Source organism: Marmota monax, unplaced genomic scaffold, assembly GCF_021218885.2.
Source record: "Marmota monax isolate L192 unplaced genomic scaffold, Marmota_monax_Labrador192_F-V1.1 WCK01_AAM20220418_F8-fsc00007, whole genome shotgun sequence".
In the NCBI taxonomy this organism is placed as follows: domain Eukaryota; kingdom Metazoa; phylum Chordata; class Mammalia; order Rodentia; family Sciuridae; genus Marmota; species Marmota monax.
The window spans coordinates 761,774-786,879 of record NW_026692781.1 but is presented as its reverse complement, the minus strand read 5'-3'; the positions used below and the strand labels follow the sequence as shown (position 1 = coordinate 786,879).

Sequence of the window (25,106 nt, the reverse complement as noted above, 5' to 3'; positions counted from 1 at the left end):
TGTATGATGTATTGAAGTACATTTTACTGTCATGTATAACTAATAAGAACAATTTTTTTTAAAAAAACCAAAAAAAAAAAAAAAGAAGAAGAAGAAAAAAATGAAGCTTAAAAAGCAAATAAGTCATTTTTGCTCATCCTGCACAGCTTCATTTACCATGAGGCTCTTTATTACCCTGGACAATGAAGATTTGGCTGTAGTTAAAAATAAGGAAAACAAAAGTTGCCACGGGATCAGTAAGCCTGGTTTGTAAGAAGGAAAGGTGAACTAAATCTTAGAAGAAGCAATCATCAAATAAACAGATTGTATCAACCAAGAAACCTCCTTACCGTTATCAGCAACAAAAACGTACCATATTTATGTCAGCTCTAGAATGCATTCATTCTGTGCTAAGTATTGCTACTGCCAACCTTGACCAATGCCACATTCCTTAGGTATAATTGAGTAAAAAAAGTCATCCTTTCATTGTATGAAATTGAAGAAAACAGAGTAAAATGTAGCCACTGTCTCTCACAAAAACACAAAGTCGGAAGATCTGTAGATATTCAAACCCAAAGAGTCTCACTCTGTTCCTTCCTAAGTTATACTTGTTCCTGGAACATTCTTTCCATCCTGAGAAACACCAAGCCCTGAGACATATTTCCTTGGAGAAGGATGTGGGTACGATCATTTGGAACTTTGTACTTTAATGAATGGATAAGTCCAATCTTGTGGTAGTTTGATGCTTTCTGAATAATTTCTTATGTTAGCTCAAACTTAATGCTATGAGAAGTGCAAAGTATGACTGTTAATTTAGACTTACCCTGTCTCCTTCTCTACTTCCTGCTTTAGGGAGCAGACATGCTGCTGACATCTGTAGCAGAACCACTGGCAGCTTCCTCTCAGTGGTTTTGCTATGGCAAGGAGCAGAAGACCAGAGAATCTTCAAAAGATTTACCTGGAGGGATAGGGAGGAGCAAGCTACTGGCAGCTGGGGGGGAAGAGGGAGTGCAAGCTAACGCAGGCGAGGTTGGGGAAGAACGACTAGAGTTTAATATTCCATTGAAATCAGAGAAAAGATTTCTGATACTGCATTAGGACATTATGAAAATTGGGTCTTGTATTACTGTTTTGTCTGTGAGGTGTAAAATTATCTACACTGTGAGGTTTTGTGGCTGTAACTTTAAGTTTTAGGTACTGATATCATGGAATCTTTGCATTCAGACTGGAAGAGAATTATTCCAGGGATCTACCCAATCTCAAGAGAAAGTGTAATAAACAAGAAATGCGTGTGCATTTGGAACTCTCTCAGTCTCTTTCTATTTTTCTTTTTCTCTTTTTATACACACACACACACACACACAAACACACACACACACCACAGATATACTTTCACATATGTGAGAAGAGGTGCAAAGGGGAGTTCAAAAGAAGGAGGGATAGAATATATTTTACATCACAGTAGGGAGGGAAAATAAGGAGGGAAGGGAAAAGGCAGGATAAGTGAAAGGACAGAACTTATTTTATATGAAACTATTTTCCAAGTAGTTGAAGTTGACAGTCGCTGTTTGAATTCATTTGTAATATGGAAAGGCAAAGACATGTGAATTAGCAAAAACAACACAATATAACAACAAATAGCAATAATATTTATTGACTTTTTTCCACATGCCAAGTACATAGGTGCTTTATATAGGGTGCCTCGCTTAATCCTACTATAACTTTATGCCTAACCATCATTATCCACATTTCACTAATGAGTAAATCAAAATTTGAGTCATAAAGTAACACATTTAACATGTGGCAGAGCCAAGAAGTAATTACAAATTGTGCTGCTCCCCTTCATGTGGTATTATGCAATCCAGATATCTAAACATTATTTTAACTACCTAGATAAAATCTGTAACTAAAGAAAATGCTAATGTATTTTTATGCTCTGGTCAGAGAGTTTTTGTAAAAGCAGGATTACAAAATTTTGAATGCTTTCCTTCAATGAGGTTAATGTCAAACCTTAATTTGCATTTTTTTTCATTTATATTTCTGGTTAGATCAATGGATTTTATAACTGTGTCAAGAAGTTAATACAATTCCAGCAGGTTAGCATCATCATAATGATACGCATTTATCATTATACTCATTTCAATGTCATGCACACAACATGCTTCAAGAGTTTAATTTTTGAAAGTAGCATTCCAAATATACCTTGAATTTGCAGCAGCTTCCTAGAGGCTAAATGTAAAAATCTATGAGATAGTAGAATCCATGTGTTGCGCATGGATTTTACTTTTACTTAGCAAAAAAAATAGTGATGATATGGAAAACAAGTTGGGGAGTATTTTCTTGGAATTTAAGGAAGTGGTTTTGCATCATTGTTAAAATACCACCACATAGCTATGGTGTAAGACTTCTGACATACCTTCCATGGTATTGGTCAAAATACTGGCTAAACTCATTGCTCTTTGTCTTGAATTAGGATCTTCCAACAAATCCATGGAAACATGGTAAGAACTGGATCGTCTCTTCCTTATTTCTGTTTCAGTAGTCGTGCCCTAAAAATAAAATTTCAGACAAAATCACCTTTTTTTTTTTTTTGTGGTGCTAGGTATTGAACCCAGTGCTTTATGCATTCAAGGCAAGAACTCTGCCAATTGAGCTATATTCTCAACCCACAATTATTATTGAGGGTAGCAAAAACTAACACATTCTTATAACAGATGCTACTTAACTAAATGTTCACCATGTTTTCTCAGTCATAAATAGCTCATGATGATATTGCTTGAATTATCATTCTTAGGGAGTGTTTGAAGGTTCACCAGATGCTAAGCTTTCTGGGATATTTAGGTGAATTTTTCTGTTCCTCCATTCTGGAGTATTCTCCTAGAAGTATGATGTTTTCTTTTGGGTAGATAATCTTTTGGTACTTCCAACTAATTCAACTGAGGAGTTCAGTCTGAAACATGTTTTTTCTTTAATTTATCCCCAGGTCTAGTCATTACTTCTTTATAGACATATTTTCATTTGGTTTAATGTGTGAGGAAAAAAAAAACATTCCAGAAGTAAAATGCTTTTGTTTATTAGAAATAGGTAATATTTCCCAATATAGGAAAATTAAATTTTAACTTGTCTATAACTTTAGTGATACATTTACAAATCAACTGTATCCACAAATGACCCTTTTATTGAAAATTAGCATCAGTTTGGGAACCTTGGATTTTTATTATTTTTGTAGAAATGATGTAATAATTTAAAACTTTCCTATTATAAAATAAGCTCACTGGGATTTCAAAAAGGGCAGAAATTAATTTCTAATTCAGGAGTTCAAACAATGAAATTAACTATCACAGGACAAAAGGCAAAACTCAAGCATTTCAAATACAGTTCAGGGTGTATTAATAATAAAGGAGTCATTTTCAGTTCTCTAAGTGTTTTTAACATTTCTAATATTTCTAAAAGAGAAATTTGAGTGTTATTCATCTATTTTGGCCTTATTTTGATAAGAACAATTAACTTTATTTTTTATCTTTATTAACCTGAACACCTCTAGTTCACGTATATTCAAAACCAAAGTTTCCCAACTGATATGATTGTCACTAATGGCAATAATCATCCACACAGGTTATTCTAAAATTAATTTTAAGGTAAAAAAAATAAGTGAAACTAATGAAAAAAGAAATATACTCTCTATGAAAATACTAAGTTTCAAATCAAAAGGGAGATTCTCAGAATTTAAAGTATTTTGCACTGTCAGAGAAAGTTTAAAAAAAATGGTCATATGAAGGTTATTTGTTCTTTTTTACTCTACTCAAAACCATATGTAGCTGGCTATGGTGGTGCATGCCTGTAATTCCAGCATCTCCTAAAGCTGAAGCAACCGTGAGGCACTAATCAACTCAGTGAGACCCTGTCTCTAAATAAAATGCAAATAAGGCTGGGGATGTGGCTCAGTGGCCGAGTGACCCTGATTTAAATCTGTTGTACCAAACAAAAATAAAACAAAACAAAAATCATATATAGAACTCAAAATCTGTTTAGGTTTTTTTAATATATATATTTTTAGTTGTCAATGGACCTTTATTTATTATATGCATCGCTGGAGAATTGTACCCAGTGCCTCAAACATGCTAGGCAAGCACTCTACCCCTGAGCCACCACCCTAGCTCCCTGTCTAGGATTTAATGATACATTCAAAACCTTTAATGACATCACTGAGGTAATTCTTTAGTTAAATTGTCTCAATTGAATTTATGTGTAAAGATCAGGGAACCCTGTCCTCTGGAAGGTGCCAAAATAAACCACAGCTGTTTATTTTCTGCCCTCCCCTTCCCTCTGCAGCCCCAGGGCCTGCTTCATTTGTGGGCATACTCAGGTTGTCCTGTGCAGCAGTGCAGTGTCCTATCCTGAACACCTGACTGCAGAAGTGAATGATGGAGGAGGAAGCAGGCAACACAGGGATTGCAGTAGTCTTTGCTTCAAACTGGCCCCAACTCTGCCTTCAGAAATTGACTCCATAGTCTCTGATAGGAAAGGAGATTTATGTTGATTACTGATGAATACCAGGTGGTTCTGACAAACTGACATTCTCCTTTATGGAGAGAAATTGTGGAGGTTTTTTTCTCCATAAATATTTATGAAGATCAGTGATGGTCAGATTTGTTACGCATAAGAGCCATGTGGGATCCTTATTGGGAGAAAGATAGCCAGACCTTGTTCACCTCAGTGTTTCAATCTGAGTAGGTCTGGGTGGGTCCAGGAATGTCCATTTTTAAGGAGCATCTTAAAAGATTCATCGCTAACTAGTCTGAGAGTGAAGTATATTTTGAGAAACTCTGGTTGAAAGAAAGTGTTTGTTTACTTGGCCATTTTTTTTCCATTAAGAAAATTCAATGGAAGGTAATATTTTAATCTGGATAGAATGTAGGTTCAGTAACCAGGATACTTGGGGTGAAATCTTAGTTCCACCATGCACAGGCCTCGTTTTCCTCCTCTGTAAAATGGGGATGATATTAATAACTATTGTGTCAAATGAATTCACATGTGTAAAGTGTTTGGGACCATGTCTGGCACATTGTTGGTGACAGCTATTTTTTAGCAAAAGTTGACATTTCCTCTTCCCTTCACTACAAATATCTACTTTTCTCATGGTTCGCTCTTACTCCTGGTTGCTTGAACAACTTCCCTGGAAGAAAGGGGCAGGGAAAAGCCACACATAAAAAGTGAAGATCAGTGGCTATTTTTATAATTCAAAGCAAGAAACTCATCTAAGTGGTAACTGAAAACTAACTTCATATTGTTTTAAAGTGGCTTCAAAGAGCTTATCTAATACAATAAATGAAGTTATATTCTGAAAACTGGAAAATATAATCAAATGATATTGCCAGAGTATATGTTTGATTTTTGAAGTGCTGGGGATTTAACCCAGGAGCTCCTGCTTGTAGATGAAATTTCAGGTAATACCAGCATTAAAAGTGTGATGTTTTATGAAGGAAATGCTAGTAATGTCCTGATAACTGTCTAGTATTTGGTTGAAATACTTTTCCATGCATTAGATTTGGAGTCACTTTATTTAACAAAGTAATTCATGACAGTAATATCTGGTCTAAAAATTAGATCATATGATTCTGAACCGCGTACTTTTTAAGGAACTACTTTTACTAAAGCAAATTTACAATGGCCAAGGCTATTTGAGCAGATGCTAAGATGTTACCACTTTGACCTACAAAAAGATAGAAAGCTGCTCTAGGATGTACTGATCTATTTAGTACTAGTATTTACTTCAAGCAAAAGTTTCAAATTCTCTTCTTCACAATGATGGCAAAATCCCTGAGATAAATATTTATGTAAGTTGTCCATATTAATTTTCTTGCAATCAATTCAATTATATTAATGAAACGTTTTCCTTGATAAATTGTTGTTTTACTTTTTGGTAAGTTTCAAATTATAATCAAGATGAAGCAACACTTCAAAATTAAGTCCATGAGACCTGTTCTATGTTTCTAGTTAATGTGTAAAAAAAAGTATGTGTAGGACAACTTGACAAGACAAGTTTTCAACTTGATAAAACCAACTCCTGGCTTGTGAACATTAGATTCAGGAAAATTCTTAGATCTAAAACAAAACAAAACAAAACAAAACAAAAAACACTCCTGCCTGCACCAGCCCACTGCATTGCTCCCATCAGTTGCAGTTTTAGTTGGCCTCACCTCTGGCAGAAGCTGCCCAGCTGGAGAAGTGAGGGCAGAAGGGCCCCCCACCAGAGAGACCACTCCATTGCAGTCCACTGCACTGTGCATCTTCCCATTCATGGGCAGGATGGGGAGCACCCTGGAGGCACGGCTGGCCTGGCTGACATTGCTGTGGCGCCGCTCTCCATGCCTATGTGGCACAAACAGAGAGTCTCTTCTGCTGTCATTGTCCTCAAAGGTGCTGTGCTCATCGTCAGCAAAGTCATTCTCAGAGCCAACATCCTTAGTGCGACCTCTGAAGCTGAAAAGGCTCGCCCTGCTGTTGCGTCTTGGAGAGAAAAGGGAGCCTCGGATGCTCAATAACGACTGTGAACAATAAGCAAAGAGATAAAAGCAGATGAGTAGAATCAAGAGCTGGCATCCTGAAAACATGACTTGCCTCATTCTTTTGTGGACTCTGACCTATCTGTGTTACTGGACAGATGTAAGCACAGGCTCCTATGGTAACTGCTAGTAGCATTCCAGCACTTTCTGCTAGGTTCACTTTTGTTTTGCCGTTTCTCCTTTCCTTTATTTTTTCCTAAGCTTTCTCATTTTCTTCTACTTTTCCTGTTCTTTAGTATATTGAAAGTATTGCATGACATTGTCTTGTGTTATTATCAACACTCAGAACAGCAATTTTTGCTAGACTCTCTTCTAGCTGCTAATTTCACTTAACAATTGAGTGAAAAGCAACTAAATATGCACCTACATCGAGAGATTTTGAAGCCAAAAATATATTCAGTAAGAACTCACAAGTGACCACACCCTGATGCAGATCTTCCCACAGAGGAAAATAAAATCCATCTTGCTAGTAGATCTGTTTAAATATAGTACAAGGAGCAGCTTCTTCCCTTCCCTTTGCATATTTTATAATGATCTTCATGAATAAATTAAACAAATCAAGCTGAAATAACTGTATGATTCATTCCCTGATTTTCACTCTCCTGTCTCAAGAAATCTGAAGAGCACCATATTTACAAAAACCTGGTTTTCACTAAGAATCTGATAACAATCACTTACAATATTCTAAATGGTAACCTTGTCAATTTCATCGCACCGTTTATCTTGTTTCTTAGTTATAGCCACATTAAAGAGAATGAACTACTTCCTGTATTTACTTGTCTACCTTTTGTAACCTCACTCTATGAAACACTAATTTTTCTTTGCCAATATACTCTTCCCTTTTGTTTACAGTACCCTGCCTGTCTCAAACAATGCTCAACTCTCAAACCATTTAACTTGGGAGACACTAATCCCAATTTCTTGATCCAGTAGTAGGACAGTGTCCCGGCTTTGCCAGTTAGTACATTTTGTATACCTTGTACACAGAGTGGTTTAAAGAGGAGCACCGGGTCCTGCTTGACCTATTAACAGCCATTCCTTTTTTTACAACTGTTAGGAAGGAAGTGCCTTTTCAACTGAAGTTGCCAAAAATATGGGATATAATTGGTGCTAAAGGGTGCTTTCTTGCCACCATCTGGGAGGGACCAGGATTGAGATATGGGGAAAAATCTTGGTCTCAATATGGTTTGGAGATCCTGGATGCCTAGAGATACTCATGGACTATTTACATGATCTAAAAATTTTCTTTTTTTGCCTAAGCCAAATTGAGTTGGGTTTCTGTGAATACTGATAGAAAGAATATTAATGTCATCAGTAAAAATGATTAGTTCAATCTTTTCCTCTCCACAGGATATAAAGACAACTAAAATGATCATTTAATTTTAATTGTGTTATTAAAATCATAATTACTGTCATTTTTACATTCCCTGACCAATGAATATGCTTTAAATTTTCTTTTTAGGCAATCATTTATTTCTCAACAAAGTCTATAAATGCTATAAGCTTCCTTATGAGATATTACTCATTATTTATAGAAAGAAGCACATCTATGAAGATTTACCTTTTCCCCCTACAGAAGTTTTTTTTTTTTTTTCCTTTTCTTGTTCCTATGTTTTTTCATCCTATTATCAACTTCATTGTTAAGAATCATTCTTTCCTTTATTGCTTTTATACAGGTGGCTATTTAAAAGTTTCTCCTAGACTACACAATTTCTTGCAAGTCTTTTTTCTCTCTCTTCACAGGTATTTGAATTAGCTGTGAGGATATTATAGTGACATGATTTGTGACCTAATGGTCATGTTAGCTCAAATCAACAGCAGAAGAAATGCTTGGCAATTACAAATAAAAAAGAAATTATTTATAGGTATCACCTTAGTAAGAGATTATATTTTAACTACAAGCACTCCATACAATGAGAATTACAGAAGTTTGGAAAGAAATATATTTCTCAAGATTCAAAGGTTATTTAAATTGTACAAGAGCATATTTACATGCAACAGATATGCTAAATGGTTGCACTCCTTCTGTTAGCATGCAAAGCAATTTTTAATGCTTACATTAATTTCATAAATGTAATCAAACGCTGTTCCACAAGTAAAAGATGACCAGTAAGAAAAACTCTCTGTACCAATGAATCTCTAGAAAGCAGAATGTCTGATTTATCACAAATAGGGAAGGAAATAATAACTTCAGAGGGTCAACTCTATCTTTAAAAGGCTTTGAAAAAAATTATTCAGATTATTGTGAGACTTGATTAGAATGTGCACTCTTGACTTTCTTTTCCCCCCACTCCCACATGAACAAATCAAATAGAAGCCTAAGAAATATTTCATATTTCCACCTACTCTAGTGAGAAAATTGTAATCTTGCAGTAAAAGCCTACATTGGGTTTTTTTTTTTTTTCAGTATGAAAGCAGAAATGGTTATGAACATCATCTCTTTTCCATCATGTCATGACAAAATGGTAGGTCTTGATATTTTCGAGTCTTAGACCTTTGAAAAGCTTAATTAAAGCTAAGGGCCCTTCATCCCTGTACCTAGGTTAAGCACCTCTACCTGTCTTGATCGTTTAAATATTGCCTTCAGGCATGCAAAGCAGGGTTAGTGTTATTTTGAGGTTTTCTTTCTGTCCTCTTCTCATTACCCCATCCCTTTCACCTTTTCTCTCCATCTTCCTTTTCTTAGCCAGTTGTTTGTGAGACTAAGAAATAAATGTCATGTTTTGTCAGTTGGTGATCACTTGTAATGACCAAGTAGCTGGGAGGTAGGCATGCCACAGTATGGAGAAGACAGTATTGGAGAAAGGTTATCTTCGAGAGTGACATTTGCAGAAAGGGGAGGGACAGAGCCTATCGTTCACAGGCTTCATGATTTTTCCTGGAATTAGTTCCATTGCATTTGAAATACTGACAATTGAAGAGAATCTCAGGGCAACTATTGATAATATAAAGTTTCTAATTTAGTCTAACTTAGGATATAATTTAGACAAATTTAGGTTATGATTAAACCTAGGCCAAAATAATCCTCCCTTCCTCTCTCTCTTACTCTCTTCTTTTCCCTCTACTTTCCATTCTTCCTTTTGTTCCCCCTTTATCCTTCCTTTTTTTCTTTACAAAATAACCAGTGCTTTAAAAAGGAGATTTTAATTTTAAGGGATTCATATTTATTGATTAATATTTCTTCTAACAGAATGACAACAGTTGAGAAAAGGCAATGACAGAGAACTAGTGAATGTTTCAGTATAATTAAAAATAAATTCTTTTTAAAATTTTAATTCAACCCTATTTACCTCACCCTCACAATGCTAATTGGATTTGGAATGAATGAAGCTGACCTACAAAGGATGTATTTATTTTAAAACCAAACAAAACCATATAAAATGCAAGTGTAATGCTAGGTATGTGTATCTTTTCAATGAAATTAGATTATAAATTTCCTTATCAGTTTTAAAAAATATTTGTTATAGGCTGCCTGATAAAGTGGAACATTCAAGGCTTTCAGCGTCAGGCCAAGTTTGAATAGTACCTCAGCCCTTCATAACTATATGACATTGGGCAGCTATTTAACTTCATTGAACCAAAACTACAGTGAAAAAATACCATGCAGATTGGGATTGTAGTTCAGAGGTAGGGCCTACATGCACAAGGCCCCAGGTTCTATCCCCAGACTGGAAAAAAGAAAAGAAAAGAAAAAAATTAAAAATACCAACAATACTACTAATAATACAAAGCACCAGAGCAGTTAGCATTAGAATAATGTAAAAAGAATGCACACTTAAAATAGGCACTCAACAAAGCACGCACCCTCTCGTTCTCTTTGTACCTGAAAATTTGGCATGAAAATTAATTCAGTACCTGCCTAGGTTGTCATAAGGAGATTCAAACAAAGTTATATTGCAAGTAGCAATACTATGGGCAAATAGTAACATTAGAATCATCATCAATGTTGCTGTAATTGTTATTGTTACTATATGGACATTAAGGTTTTTACTTCTGGTGAAACTGTCATCTGAGGAATTGTGTATTCCTGGGAATTCTCTTGGTAATTTTAAAGGATCCTAAATTTTAAGTTTTCAAGAGCCTGTGTGGGTGCATAAGCCTGAGGCATGTGGTGATGTATATGCTGCAGTATATAAATCTGCATGTTCTTTGAGTGCAAGTCTTATGTTATCATCAGACATGGAAAATCAAGTACAATTAAGCATCACTGTTTATTTAGTGTCATAAACCTTCCTCTGTGCATTTCTGCCTAAGAATTCTGACTACACTTCTAGCAAAAGTGTGCTTCAGTTCCCTTTGAAACAAGGTCATGAAGAATGCACCCAGCATGTCAAGTTTGCACATGGATGAGACAAACTGCACAGATGGTCTGAAAGTGTCCCTGGTACACTTCTGAGGCCCTGCCACTCATAAAACCCACAGTTCACTGGGTCCAGGCACAAGAGGAATAGGAACCATCTGCTGATAATTCCTCTGTGGAAAACTGCCCAGAGAAGTTTAAGTCTTCAACAAACCTCAAAACCATAAACCTTCCCAACCCAGTGGGATCTAAAAATCCCTTCCTGGGATTCCAAAAATGTGGTAAAACTCACATCTGTGAGGCAACAGCCAAAACACTTGATAGTCGTCATTACCATTCTGAAAGCATTTGTGCCATCCAGGGGAAAGGCAGCTTTTTCTCCACCAAATCTTGGCATATTCTTTGAAAAGTCTTATTATGAAAGTGCGATTGATATCATCTAATATGCTTTACCTGGTGTGGAGAAGAAAATCTCTTTTCATATGTCAGCCTACTTCCTTCCAAGGAAAACCGGAAGCCTTTTCTTCTTATGCTGTCTTCAGATTCTGATTTTCGGACTCCATCTTCCTTCTCTTCTTCTCCAGACTGTTCCTTCTGCTTCTTTTTCTTTCTTCTGTTTTTCAGCTCTTTTTCACTCTTGGAGCTCAACTTCGATGCCACGGAAGAACTCTCGGAGAAAACTCCTATCCCACCTGCACCACTGAAGTCTCTGGATTCAGCAGATGCAGCTGCAGCTGCTGCCTAGAAGGGCACAAAGGAAATGGCCAGAGCAGATGAACACTTAAATAATTGGCTGCTTCATTTGTCCTTAATACAGTGAATATGGTCCTGAAAAACAGTTCTCCACTTGCTTTTTTGAAAAACAGTCCTTGTGCATTAGATCAAACAAAGAACAAAATTGGCATACACGTGAAAGTTATGAGCATGAATGAGGACAGCTTTCCAGCTCTGGCTGCACACTAGGTGAACCAGTTAACCTACAAAATGAACAAGACACTCATATGGCATCCCATCTTTCTTTGATTTAAGCAATATTATAAGAAGGAAGAATTAAGTGTAAGTTTTCCGATTTAAGCCCGATAATCATTTGCCTTGCATCACACCTCGACTTGGCAAGGACTTTAGTGCTAGACTGAATTATTGAATTTAACTCAGTTGAGTATGTAATTTTTTTATTGGTTGTTCAAAACATTACAAAACTCTTGACATATCATATTTCATACATTAGATTCAAGTGGGTTATGAACTCCCATTTTTACCCCAAATACAATTTTAATGAACTTTTTACTTTCTGTTTATATTGAGAATTTCAGTAGGAAATGAACAACACAGGCATATTATAGATTAGGTATTAGGGAGTCCTGGATCTTGGTGTCCGCATTTATCTATAAATTCTCATAGTACAGTTTCTGAAAAATATACAACTGAGGTGGTTGCTCCTGCCTCAGCATACCTCCTTCTGTGGCTTTTATGACATGTTTAAGGATAGTTGGAGACAAAAGGCAATTGCAGTCAAAATTCAAGAAAAGACAAAACAAGGCAACTGGATGGGTTGATGCCATTAGTCAGGCAAATATACTTAGGAGAAATACTTGCCTCATTTTGAAGACTCATTTCAAAATTAAAGGATGTATGATATAAAAATGTTAGTGTTTTAGCAATTTCTTATTAATCCATAAACCTGCATTTACACACTTCACGTGCAGGAGAACAAACATTGAATAATCTTTGCTTTCCAGACTCTATGAAATACTCTTCTTAGTTTGACTCTCATTTTCTGAACTTTCCCACTTGTAGTGACACTATCATGAAGAAATGACTGTAATTGAGTTCTTCCCTGGAAGGTTAAGAAAATAGTCTGATTGAGGGTATATAGGTCCACCTACTTCATGAGTTTGAGTTAATGAGAGTTTTGATAATTTTCTCATGGTGAGGCAAAAAAGCATTTAGTTATACTTCTTTATGGTTTTCTGCCTTCAGTATTGCCAGTAATCACCAAAAAAAGGGCTAAGCTAATAGCCAAATGGGCTCCTTGCACCCCACACGACAGGTCTCTAATGTCAACCATCATGCCACTGACCCTAACTAACTCTTGGGTCAGACAATTGAGATGGAAACAGAAGGTCCCCATGCTTGCTAACTATACCTGAGCTTCTTCTTGCTGCTTTTTTAACTGTTCAAGCATCTGCTGAAATTCTGCCTCCTTCTGTTCTGCCTCTTCCAGTGTGGCCTGATTCTGTTCCTCGTAGGCCATGGCTACCACAGCCAGGATCAAATTTATCAGGTAGAATGAGCCCAGGAAAATGACCAGCACAAAAAATATCATGTATGTTTTCCCAGCAGCACGCAGTGTCTGCAAAAAGGGAAGAGACATTTTAATAAATTTTATATAGGATGTTACAAGTTCCCACTCTGAAGCAATAAAATATTACACAGTGATTCTCTTAATCTTTGTATTTCATGCTTCATGCTTCCCAGAAGAATCATTATGTCTGTTCTCACCAGTTGATAAAGATTTTCCCAGAAGTCTTGAGTCATAAGACGGAATAGGGACAAGAAGGCCCAGCTGAAGGTGTCAAAGCTTGTATAGCCATAGTTGGGGTTCCGGCCAGCCTTCACACAGATGTATCCTTCGGGACACTGGCTATAGTTAGGTTAGAGCAAGGAGAGGAGGTCAGCAGCTGCAAGCCCATTGAATGATTTTTCTGTTCCTAGGGATGCCAGTCTATTCAATGCAGACTCTAGAGAAAGCCTGATCCTCTAACTTTACCCAGCACTCGACCCTTCAGCATGCAAAATGATTTATCATAACAATCTGTTAAGTTTATTTTGTGGGTTCTGTTGTGATTCATAACTGTCAAGTTATATTTATCACATCTCCATATAAAAGAAATCATATCCTGATTAATATCTTCTGCAATTAGAAGTCAGGACCAGATAAAAAAGTCTACAGGGAAAGTTGACATTCACCAAAAATGTCTTGAGGCAGAAGTAAGTGTGGGGTATATAATTACGCCCATTTATCATATGAAAAAAAAACGAAGAAGAAGATTAGAGGAGGCACAAATCTATGAGGAAACTCCACACTGTGGTCTTTGTGTTTTTTTGCACTTTGTTAAAATATGCTAGACATATAGTTACCATGCCTCAGATATTGACATTATCTTTAGAGATTTTGCATTTTAAGCCATGGAGAGCACATTAGCATAAATAAAATGTCACACGTCTACAAGTATGTGCTTATGAATTCTATTAACTTAAGCTGCTTATGTATATGCACTGCTTTTCTCTCTATTTTCCATTGAGCTAACTTGGAAGATTAGATGTGACCTAGTATGGAAAAATAATTGCTGTATATGAGTGTGTGAAGGAGGTGAGAATCCACACTTATCTTGGCTATTCTGAGAGCCAGCGTGAAGTGGAATTTATGCAGTGCTTTGAATGAGGAGTGTGTGGGGCTGGATGGGTGGGAGGTGATAGGTTATTGAGGCTGAAGAAGCACCGAGGGCTGAGAATCAATAGGAAGCACAACTTACCCCGCATCTGAGCTATTGCCACACAGCAGCGCATCATTTTGCCCTTCCAGAAAATAAAAGTGACCTATTTGAAGAGTAAAGAATAGAGAGAATCATTAAAAAGACTTTAGAACACTTTACTATAACATTGTACATAGGTGACAAAGCCTACAAATGTTTTCAATCACAATAAGGTAGATAAAATAATAAAAGATTTTCATAATAAGTACTAAACAAATGTAAGTATATTACATTTTTGATCAAATATGTGTTTAGAAAATTTATTTTAGAAAGAAACTTTTCCAAAGGAATAACTCTGATAGCATTCTCGTGTCATCATTTATTGCAAATGGAAACTCACACTGTTTGGGGCACTGAAAAAAAACTGAGAAATTAGGTTGATTTTTGTTACAAAATGAGAGAGAGAGAAACCCTGCTTTTAAGTGTTTACAAGCAAATAAATCTTTACTTTAGGATACTTTTTGCCTGGACACAAAATAGCTTCAAACTTTTTTCGCCCACCCAGTTTTACTTAATTTCTTGTGAGAAATGGGCTTAGGTGTTTGTTCCTTCTCAAAATATTCTGTTCTGGGTTTTTGCTTGATTTCTGTCTTTCAAATGTATAAAGTTTTTATCTTTGGAAATACATGTCTATTGTATCTATTTTTTTAATTTTTTTTAAGAAATGACATGGTTTTTATAAGAGATGAGCTCAGGAAACATACATATAAAAATGATTTATATATTCACAAATAAAAACATGAAAACATGTATATAAACAAACACATTCTTATATGAACCTCCCAAATTCGTTATGTTAATATTTAGGCCCTTTATTCAAGGATTATTCTAATAGATGATGTAGGTAGATCTGTGTCATATTTTGTAAAAAAAATTAGACTCTCACATCAAAATAAATATTAAAAATAATTCTAGGTGTTTATAGATTTAAAGATAAGTTCACTAAATATGATAGCAAGAATATACATGACTTTTATTTGTTGAATATTTAGGTGATTATTTTCATGTCTTAATCAACAGGTATTTTCTAAATACAAAAACAGAAAAAAATGACAACAATTTTGTTTATTTGACTGCCTAAAATTTAATATCACTTAGGCATCAAAAGTAAGCTACAGGGCTATGGTTGTGGTTCAGTAGTAGAGTACTTTCCTAGCATGTGTGAGGCACTGGGTTCGATTCTCAGCACCACATAATAAATAAATGAATAAAATAAAGGTCCATCAACAACTAAAGACATATTAAAAAAGAAAAAGAAAGCTATAAGTCCTGGGCGCAGTGGCACACACCTGTAATCCCAGTGGCTCATGAGCCTGAGGCAAGAGGATTGTGAGTTCAAAACCAGCCTCAGCAAAAGTGAGGTGTTAAGCAACTCAGTAAGACTCTGTCTCTAAATAAAATACAAAATAGGGCTGGGGATGTTGCTCAGTGGTTGAGTGCCCCTGAGTTCAATCCCTGGTACCCACCCCCCCAAAAAAAAAAAAAAAATCCAAACCAAACCAAAACAACAACAACAACAAAAACAAGCCATGAGATGGAAAACAAGTTAAGAATATACTTGTCAAAAAAATATTAAATTTTAATATACTTGATAAATTAAAAATCTCATATGAATTTCCCAAAAATACATGATAAAAAATCAACAGATGATTCACATTATAGGAAATATTTAAATGCTTAATGATACTATTAAATATATTTTAATTCTCTAAATTAATAATTGAGGAACAACAACAAAAGAGTAGTATTGTCCATTTTTCCTTCTACCCAATGATTTTAAAATACAATAATAATTAGTATTAGTGAGAATTCTGTAAGATGGATACTTCTGTTGATGATATAGTATGGTATGATCTCTCAGAAAAGCAATTTGATGCTATATGTGTATAGTCTTAATCTGGTTATATCCTGTCACCCCTCCAAAATATTATTGATAGAAATTCATCTGAGGGAAACAACTAGAAATAAAGAAAATATTTATGGGCAAAGCTTGTCATTATTCTATTATTATATATTAATAAATGGGAAATCTCATAATTAATTGATGGTTTTTAGATTTATTCATTTATCCAATAATTTTTTTTCCTCTCAAATATAAATCTTTATAAGAATGTTAACTTTTTAAACAGCACTATAATGTGAGAAGGGATATAATTTCTTATGATCCTACAATACATGTATCCGTGTAGGATATCTCAGAATAAATATCTCTGTGGAGTATGGATAATCAAGAGACCAGTGGAATTTGGCTAGCCTAATATTACATGGAGAGGAAGGGGCAAGGCCTACCAAAGGACAGAGGAGCTGGTCTCAATCATAAGAAATAATGAAGTATATGGCATCTTAAGATTATTCTGATGTCTGGGCTTAAAATAAAATCAAATTATACTGATAAACAACTATAATACAATGATAGACACCAAAGTAATGAAATGAAATATCAATAAGTGAATGACTGAACCAGGTTGCTTAACTTTCAAATTTGTGTACAAGTTCTGGCTTCTTCTTGGTGAGTGGTTTCTCTACTTCCAGATACATCATATGTTCTCAATGTATGTGTTGAGTCAATCAGATAGGTCCAAATTGTTTTCCCCAATGATCTTAATAATATATATTATCATAATACACTGAATGGTTCAAACTACTCATTTATTAAGATGTCTGAAACTCCTGACCTGTTTTATAGCATAGTATGCAACTGTTTACCACAGTGGTTTAGAAAAAGATAACACATTTTCAAATGCAATTTTCTTATAGAAAAAGGATTGGATTTCCCTACTACATGAAGTAAACCGTCTTAAATTAGTCTAAGTCACATTGTTCCCATCAAATGTGAGATAATTCCCACCATACATGGTATTTAATATTTCAAGAACTAAACAACTTAATGGTAAGAGAGTATATCTTACTTTTATCCTCAATATATTCATCCCAGTTAAACATGCTCACTGTCCTATTGAAAGTGGTACCGTTCCCATCCAATGAGTTATTAAAGAAGGAAGTGATATTTATTTCAAAGGAAGAATTATCTGGGGGCCATTGCAAACATTTATTCCTCAGGTTGCCCATGAAGAGCTGCAGGCCTATCAGTGCAAACACGCTGAGGCAGAACACAGTCAAGATCATGACATCTGAGAGCTTCTTCACCGACTGGATCAGGGCTCCCACAATGGTCTTCAGGCCTACAAATAAAGCCAGAGGGAGGAATTTTAATGCACTATTCAATAGCTATTTTACCAATACAAATATCATGAGCTTGTCCTGGAAAATAAAAATGTCATGCAGAATGCCAACAATATTAGTGTAATGCTTGTGACTGAATAACATTTCATGAAAAGCCTGCTAGCTGGTGAAAATGAATGAAAGCAGAACTTGTATGTTCATTAGAGAACTGTGAATGGAAACGAACCAAATGTGTGTTTCCAAACACTTCTTAGAGCAAAAGAAATGAATTTGTTATTCATGCTTAAACTCAACCTTATGTAAATATTTTGCTTTTTATTTGCAGATGTCTTACTCTCTAACCCATTATTGGTTTGAAAACGTCTATAGGAATAGAATAGTGAGAAATCTTGATGTCACTGAATTATGAGATTGTAAATTTGTGAATCTGAAAACTTGAATGTGGGTTTAAAAAAAAAGGAAGACATCTGAAAACTGAGCCCCATGCAGCACTCATGTTATCCCTTGCTCTTTCATTTATCTGCACTTAAAAATATTGCCAGTTTGGGGCCTACATGGTCAAATTTGCATCAGTTTGAATTCTCATAGTTTAGCTTCTATTGCGGAAAGCTTGATGTTACATAATGCAAACCAGGTAGCCTGATACTGCAAATGCCTCATGCAAAACTTGTTAAACTCAAAGGCTGATTTAGAATAGTTGAAAAGAAAGCAACTAGTAAAAAGCACAGAATCAAATCCATCCAAACCATGATGTACCAATTCTTGCTTTTTACAAAGTTATTTGCCATATGCACCAAGCAACAAGGCTCCTGCTGAAGGAAAGCAGTGATGGTAGCACCAGTGCAGCTAAAGTCAGCCTCAGTGTTTAACCTAGCTCTCACCTGGAATGACTGAAATAGTTTTCAATGCTCGGAGAACTCTGAATGTTCTCAACGCTGAGACATTGCCCAGGTCCACAAACTCTGTCACATATCTGCAATAGGGAGTTCACACACAAACACAATGACAGAACACAAGAAACAGTTGGAGATATAAGGAGCCTACCACCTTATACCAGTTTCTTCTTACCTGGGATTACAGAAATAGTTTTCAAAGCTCTCAAGACTCTGAAAGTTCGAAGAGCTGAAACATTGCCTAGGTTTACAAATTCTGTTACATACCTGTAGAATTAAATCAGAGTTATTCAGAATTTCGGGAAATCTAAGTCTACCTTGATCTTCAATCAAGACCATTTTCAACTTCGATGATTGTTGCCATCAAATTTCCCAATTAAGAGAGAAATGGCATTGTCATTGATCCTAATCTCTATTATTTGGGAGATGTAACATCATTATTTTACAGTGCTCAGTGAAACCAAAGCCACAGAATTTATTATGATGGTTCCTAATTTTCTCCAAACTGAATAATTTGATTGGAAGAAAAATATTCTAAAATCACAAGGTAACTAAGGACAATTTCAATTTTCTAGGGGATGCCACTAAGCAGAAATAAAATGTAAACTCCCACCAGTGATTTACTCTTCCAGGAAAGAAAATATATGAAGATACTTACGCAAAAGTAATGACTGTGAAATCCAACCAATTCCATGGATCCCGGAGAAATGTAAAATCTTCTAAACAAAAGCCCCTCGCGAGTATTTTAACAAGTGACTCAAAAGTATAAATTCCTGTAAAGGTGTACCTGAGAGAAAATAGTCAAACTTACATTAAATGTCTTTTGATCTTATGCAATTTATATGAATATACTTTTAAAAAAAATTAGGTGATGGGGATTGGATTTGGGGCTTCATGCATGCTAAGCATATTCTCTACAAGATTTGAGCTACATCCCACACTCAATGTGTACATATCTTAAAGCTGACTTAACTAACAAATAAAACAGAGGCTTCCACATTGGTCTCCCTCTGATATGGAGCTTTGTTAGGGCTTAAGACAAAAAGTAGCATTAAATTCTGAAAGACATTCGTATTGACTATAAATAAATGAATATCATTCTTTTTATATTAATTAATATTAAGAATCAAAAAAATATCATATTATATGATGATGTTACCTGAAATATACTGACTTTCAATCTGATATAAGCAAATATATATTATTCCCAAAATAAATGGAACATATGTGTTTCATAGAATAAGCACCATCAGGGACCACAAAATATATATTACTAAAACATAAAACTGTGAAGCATGAGAAAAGAAATATATAAGCTAAACATAATTTTTATTAGTAGATACTAGTAATATTTGGTAATGTTTAACAGAATATAAGACTCACAAGGAAGATAAATGGCTACAAATATTAACCAACCCAGTGCAGTAGTTTGAGTAACTGTAAAAGCCTCTGTAATCTTTGTCCTAGAGAGAATTGATGATTGAAATGAACTTGAGTTTGTGTCTGATTTAGAGTAGTTGGCATGATTTGTTAAAGAAACTGAAAAGGTCAAAAGATATTAAAGCCACAACATGAAACAAAGAGTTGTCAACATTGAAAGATATTTTAAAAATTTCTACTTACTCCACATTCTTTGTCCAGTCTGGAGGGTTACTCATGGTCATAAATACACAGTTGGTAAGAATTGTGCACATAATGAGCACATTGAAAAAAGTAGAAAATTGTCAAGGAAGATAAAGACTAATAGAAACATCTCAGTTTCATGCATTATCATGTCCTCACCACATGAAGGATAAAGTTTCCATGCTTATTTTTTTATACTCATTTTTTATCATTTTTTTTACATTTCTGTAATTCAACAATCCATTTGTAGAGCACTTTAGCCCAAACCATCAACTTACTTGGGACTATACTATATGCGTTTAGATAATAAAAAGATTAAATGTTAAGAAATGAGTTCATTGGTGACTAATTCATCAATATAAGTTTTCATAGAAACAGACTCAACTAAATAATAGAACTGCAAGTTTAGCATGTAAGTAAACCTTGGAAAAAATTCAACAAAAGTATTCAAGTAATGAATTAAATGTGTTATAACTTCATTATAAGGGTCATACTGAAAAAATGTGTTATAATAAGGTCCTTGCTGAATGCTAATATACTGAAATTGCTCAGAATATTCCAAATTGTGTGTGAAAGTGGTTGGTATTAGTGTGCATTACTTGAATTTGTAACTAAGGCGAAATTACTTATGAAGTTCCCTGAGTCTTAACTGACATATGATATTGTTGAAAGTAAGAAAAAAGAATAACCACTTCACAAGATTGTTAGAAGAATCAAATTAGTAAAAATATGTCAAATTTCCTACAACTTCATGCACCTGATACATAGTAGATGCTCAACAATTTACTTTCCTCGTTTCCTGGATAATAGAGAATACTGCTTATAATATATGATTTGTTTCATTTTATCCCACTTTGCCTATGTTGTTATAGCCAATACTCTTCACTTTTCTTTACATTGATAAAACAGCAAAAAAAAAGTAAGAAAATATTCAGTAGTCCGATAAGTGAAAAGACTTTTATATAAAGCACAATAAAGATTCATTTTCAATTATATAATTAACCTATATTAGTATGAATTTTGACACAATTATAAAAATCTCAGGGAAGGACTAAATACTATTCACATCCCTCCTCACTCTGTTTTTTTTTTTGGGGGGGAGGGGCGCTGAGGATCAAGATCAAACCCAGGGTTTTGTACATGTAAGGCAAGCACTCTACCAACTGAGCTATATCCCCAGCCCATCACCCTATTCTTATTGTAAATCATCATGTTGCTTAAACATCACAAAATATCAACAACATACTCTTGCGACACAATAGGACAGTTAGTAGGCAGTGCTGTATTAATATAGAAAGAAAGTTTCTTTGCAACTTTCTTCAAACTAATAATTGATCTTTGTTTTTAGTAACAATGTAATAAGGCCTTGCTCAATTCTCAGCTTGTTCAAAGGCATCCACATGAAAATGGTTATAACTGACTGATGTGCATCAGCCACGTGAGGGCACTACAATCTAGAGAACACAGAAAACACCATTTCAAAGAAGAAACACAGTTTTCCTTTATTGCTAAAAATGAACAAAAGATAAGATAAAATTAAAGGTGCTTTACTATTAGTAGGTAAAACCAGAGGTTCCTCTGTGCCTGCTGGCTTGACTGGCCCTGCCAGGAAACATATAATCCTCCTTGGCAGATGGTCACCATACTAAATGCGTAGTCACTAGCTTTGGGGGTCCTCAGCAGCCATGTATTCTACTACTGGGCCCTACCTCTTACTGCCTACAGAGATAATTTTGAGCATTCTACACTTTTCTTCAATCAGCAACCCTCTTCTTGCTTTCCTCTGCATTGCAAGCTCATGGTCTCATTTCTTACTTTACAGAGATAAAAGATGGCATAGAACTCCATTTCCCATCCCCAAACTGATAAACCTCTGTACACTGGGTATCCTCTGCTCCTTCCGGGTACAGTGGGGAAGTTTTCTATCCCCCCATCCATACCCTGAACACCTTCCACCTTTCCAGACTATGTCAGCAACCTCTTACTTCTTCCTTCTGTTACCTTTAGTGGCTGCCACTTTATTGGCCTCTTCCTATCAACACAAATTTGCTTATGTCCCTCCTATCCTGGAGGAGAGGGAGATAATCCCTATAATCCATAACCCTCTTCAACTGCTTACATGCCAGGAGAAGAGTGGCTGGCTGTTGATCTTTCTTTTCCATATATATCTATCACATACTCAGCCTGCCAGCTTTTTTTTCTAAAGATGAAAAACATCTCCATGTTTTGTCACTAAAAAACAAAGGTTAATTTTGAGTTTTTATTGGACATGGTTTCCAGTGACATTCAATAAGGATCATCCCTCCCATTTTCATTAAGTTCTCTTCCCTTTGCTTTCAAGTTTCTACGTTTCTTCATGCTTCGGGAGAAACACGAAAGTTGCATTTCCCTTTCTGGAAAAAAATACAGAATATCTAAGCCATCTTTCCTATTCTGCCATCCCCAACCTAGTAGAGCTCTTCAGCAAACATAGCTTCAGGTACCATCCACATGCCTACCAATATGAAAGACTTCTTTCCAGGTGACACTTCATTTGTCTCAGTTGTCTACATGACAATTGCACTTTTACCCAAGGTCTAAAATGGAACTAAAAATATTTTCATCTTATCCCTTTGCTCTGACTAAATACCTCTAAATACCTTGGGTACTATGGATGTTACAAAATGTCTCATGATCTAGCCAGGCACCTAGGAGCAGTCTTGGATCTCTCTCTCTCCTTAAGACTATACATCCAACACAATATTGTCAATTCTGCCTGCTGTCTCCCTAGTTAGTTCACTATTGTCCATCCCCACATCACTGCATGTTCCAAGTGTCCATCAAGACTAAAATCAAGTCTAATAGTCCATCTACTTTATAGTAGTTTCCTCTACAATGAATCTATATTTGGCTCCTTTTAATCTATTCTGCACATTATCCCCAAATGACCTTTGGAAATGTAATCTGTACCATTTTTGTTGTTCTACACTATTCTTAGAATGAGGATCGAGTGTCCTAACACATAATCAAGATTCTAAGAGTTCTGTTCCCTGTAGACTTCATTTTCAACTTCTTTTCTCTTAATTGTATTTTCTTAATCCCAATTATTTTGTAATTTGTGTATAAATGTTATGAGTTTGTTTGTTTGTTTGTTTGTTTTTGTTTGGCCCTTTGCATACTAAGGTCTTGCTATTTCCACTCCCTGGAAATGGTCTCTGCTTCACTCTGGCCAATCCATGTTTTTGCTTTAGCACTGAGATAAAAAGACACTTTCAGTAGAAAGCTGTTCACAATAATGCCTCTTTTGTTTATATCTACTAGTTACATATCCCTATAGTACCTTAAAATATACCCCTCATGACAAATCTCACATATTTTGTACTTAAAGGTATCTGAATTTTATAAAAAGGTAGGACATAGAAATAAACATAAGGTGGACATTCTCATGAGATTTATATTACATATGGACTCAACTATAGCTTTGTTTCTTATAAATACTATTCATAAGAGTAGAATTTAATTGTATTTAATAAGTTAAAGTATATTTCAATACTAATTACTAATTGAATAATGATTATTTTTAGGAAGTCATAGATAATAAGGTATTATGCTCAATAGCAGTTATTTTTCACATTGCATCATTATAAATGTAAGAGGAAAATAAACACTTTAGTTTAAAAATTCTGACTCACACTCAAAAACAAACTTGCATGTCATGAGCCATCCATGGGCTGTGTGTGTGAGCTATGCACATTTGAGCGTGATATGAGGGGACTGGTCTGGCATTGCATGCTGATTGGGAGGTGTGACTTAAGTATGCCTTTCCTCTTGCTCTGCCTGTGATCCCACACAACACCTGAGGTGGGTGTGACTTGCCAAGATGTCCATCCATCTGCTGACTACAAGACATTACAAAGCAAGACTCCACCTTTCGAAACCCTATCCCTTGCCTTATTTGGGTGGAATATTCTATCGAATGTTTTTTCCCTAATAAATAGAGGGGTTGTGGGTGCGCTTGCTCTCTTGCTCATTTTCCAGCACTGTCCAGTGTGGAGTTGACCCTTAAGGTCGCAGAGCTGTCCTGCTCTTATTCTTAGAAACTCATGTTCGTGTTTTATGTAGTCTCTTCTCTGTTTTCTTAGTTATTGCTGCAGCCAGCTCCTTTAAACCTAGCTTATCTCAGTCAGCCCATCAGGCTACGGGACTTGAGTATCTTCCTTCCTCTTAAAATAAGAGAGGAGAGAGCTAGAGTCAAGTATGTACACCTTGGGTATCATAAGTATATCCAAATAGAAAGTTTCTAAATTCATTAACTTTATTAATAATTGTTAATTTATTATTACTTATTTCACCAGTCACATACTTTCTCCTGAATTTTGATGGGTGACTAAAAAAGTATAGTTTTAGTTAGACACACAGTTATTCAAATGTAAAAATATAGGTATGAATTTAGTAGTGGTGATACCATGTTAATATAGAAACTACACCCAAAAGGCAGATTTCAAAGGGCTACAATGGGTAGAAAAATGCATAATCCTATATTATTTTCCAAATCTAAAGCCAAGCCATAAGCTGGAGTGCATTTTTCAAAAGAGCAATGTGTCTTGGAATAATACTTTCTTAAGAGCTTGTCTTTATAAAATAAAGCAGGCAGATTAACCTTATAAAAACATTAGAAAAAATGTCTTTTTTTTCTACTGATTTCTGTATACTAGGTATTAGTAAAAGCATGTTACCCTACTGATGAATACTAACTTTCCAGTTGAAAATGTGAAATTTTTTCTGTGTACATATAATGAGGAAGACCTTTGTGTTTATGCTGAAAGTGGTTGTGAGCTTTGATGTGGACCTCTGGCAGGCCTGCCCTCTGTCTGTGAGGAAGCATGAACTCTGTTGGTCACAGACAGCCCTTAGCAGCCAGGAGGGCTTCAGCAAGCTGCTTAGTTTTGGGAGGCTCAGTTTTCATAAGTAAATATGAATAACAGCACTAATACTCTTCTTATGGGATATGGTTATTGTCTGCTAAGATAATAACTATTTTTATTAC

At 35.4% G+C, this 25,106-nt stretch overlaps 1 protein-coding gene across 3 annotated transcripts in view; it reads right to left on the bottom strand.

Moving 5' to 3' along the window:
* LOC124094525 (sodium channel protein type 2 subunit alpha) overlaps positions 1–25,106 on the bottom strand; it is a 145,266-nt gene that overhangs the window by 65,266 nt on the left and 54,894 nt on the right. For all 3 annotated transcript variants that reach the window (XM_058580140.1, XM_058580139.1, XM_058580141.1), the window contains 10 exons: positions 20,081–20,171; positions 19,116–19,244; positions 18,446–18,537; positions 17,291–17,563; positions 14,382–14,445; positions 13,348–13,489; positions 12,992–13,198; positions 11,299–11,586; positions 6,180–6,527; positions 2,396–2,528 (listed from right to left, as the gene is read on the bottom strand). In XM_058580140.1, the coding sequence (XP_058436123.1) occupies positions 2,396–2,528; positions 6,180–6,527; positions 11,299–11,586; positions 12,992–13,198; positions 13,348–13,489; positions 14,382–14,445; positions 17,291–17,563; positions 18,446–18,537; positions 19,116–19,244; positions 20,081–20,171 (1,767 nt within the window). The remainder of the gene's footprint in view (positions 1–2,395; positions 2,529–6,179; positions 6,528–11,298; positions 11,587–12,991; positions 13,199–13,347; positions 13,490–14,381; positions 14,446–17,290; positions 17,564–18,445; positions 18,538–19,115; positions 19,245–20,080; positions 20,172–25,106) is intronic.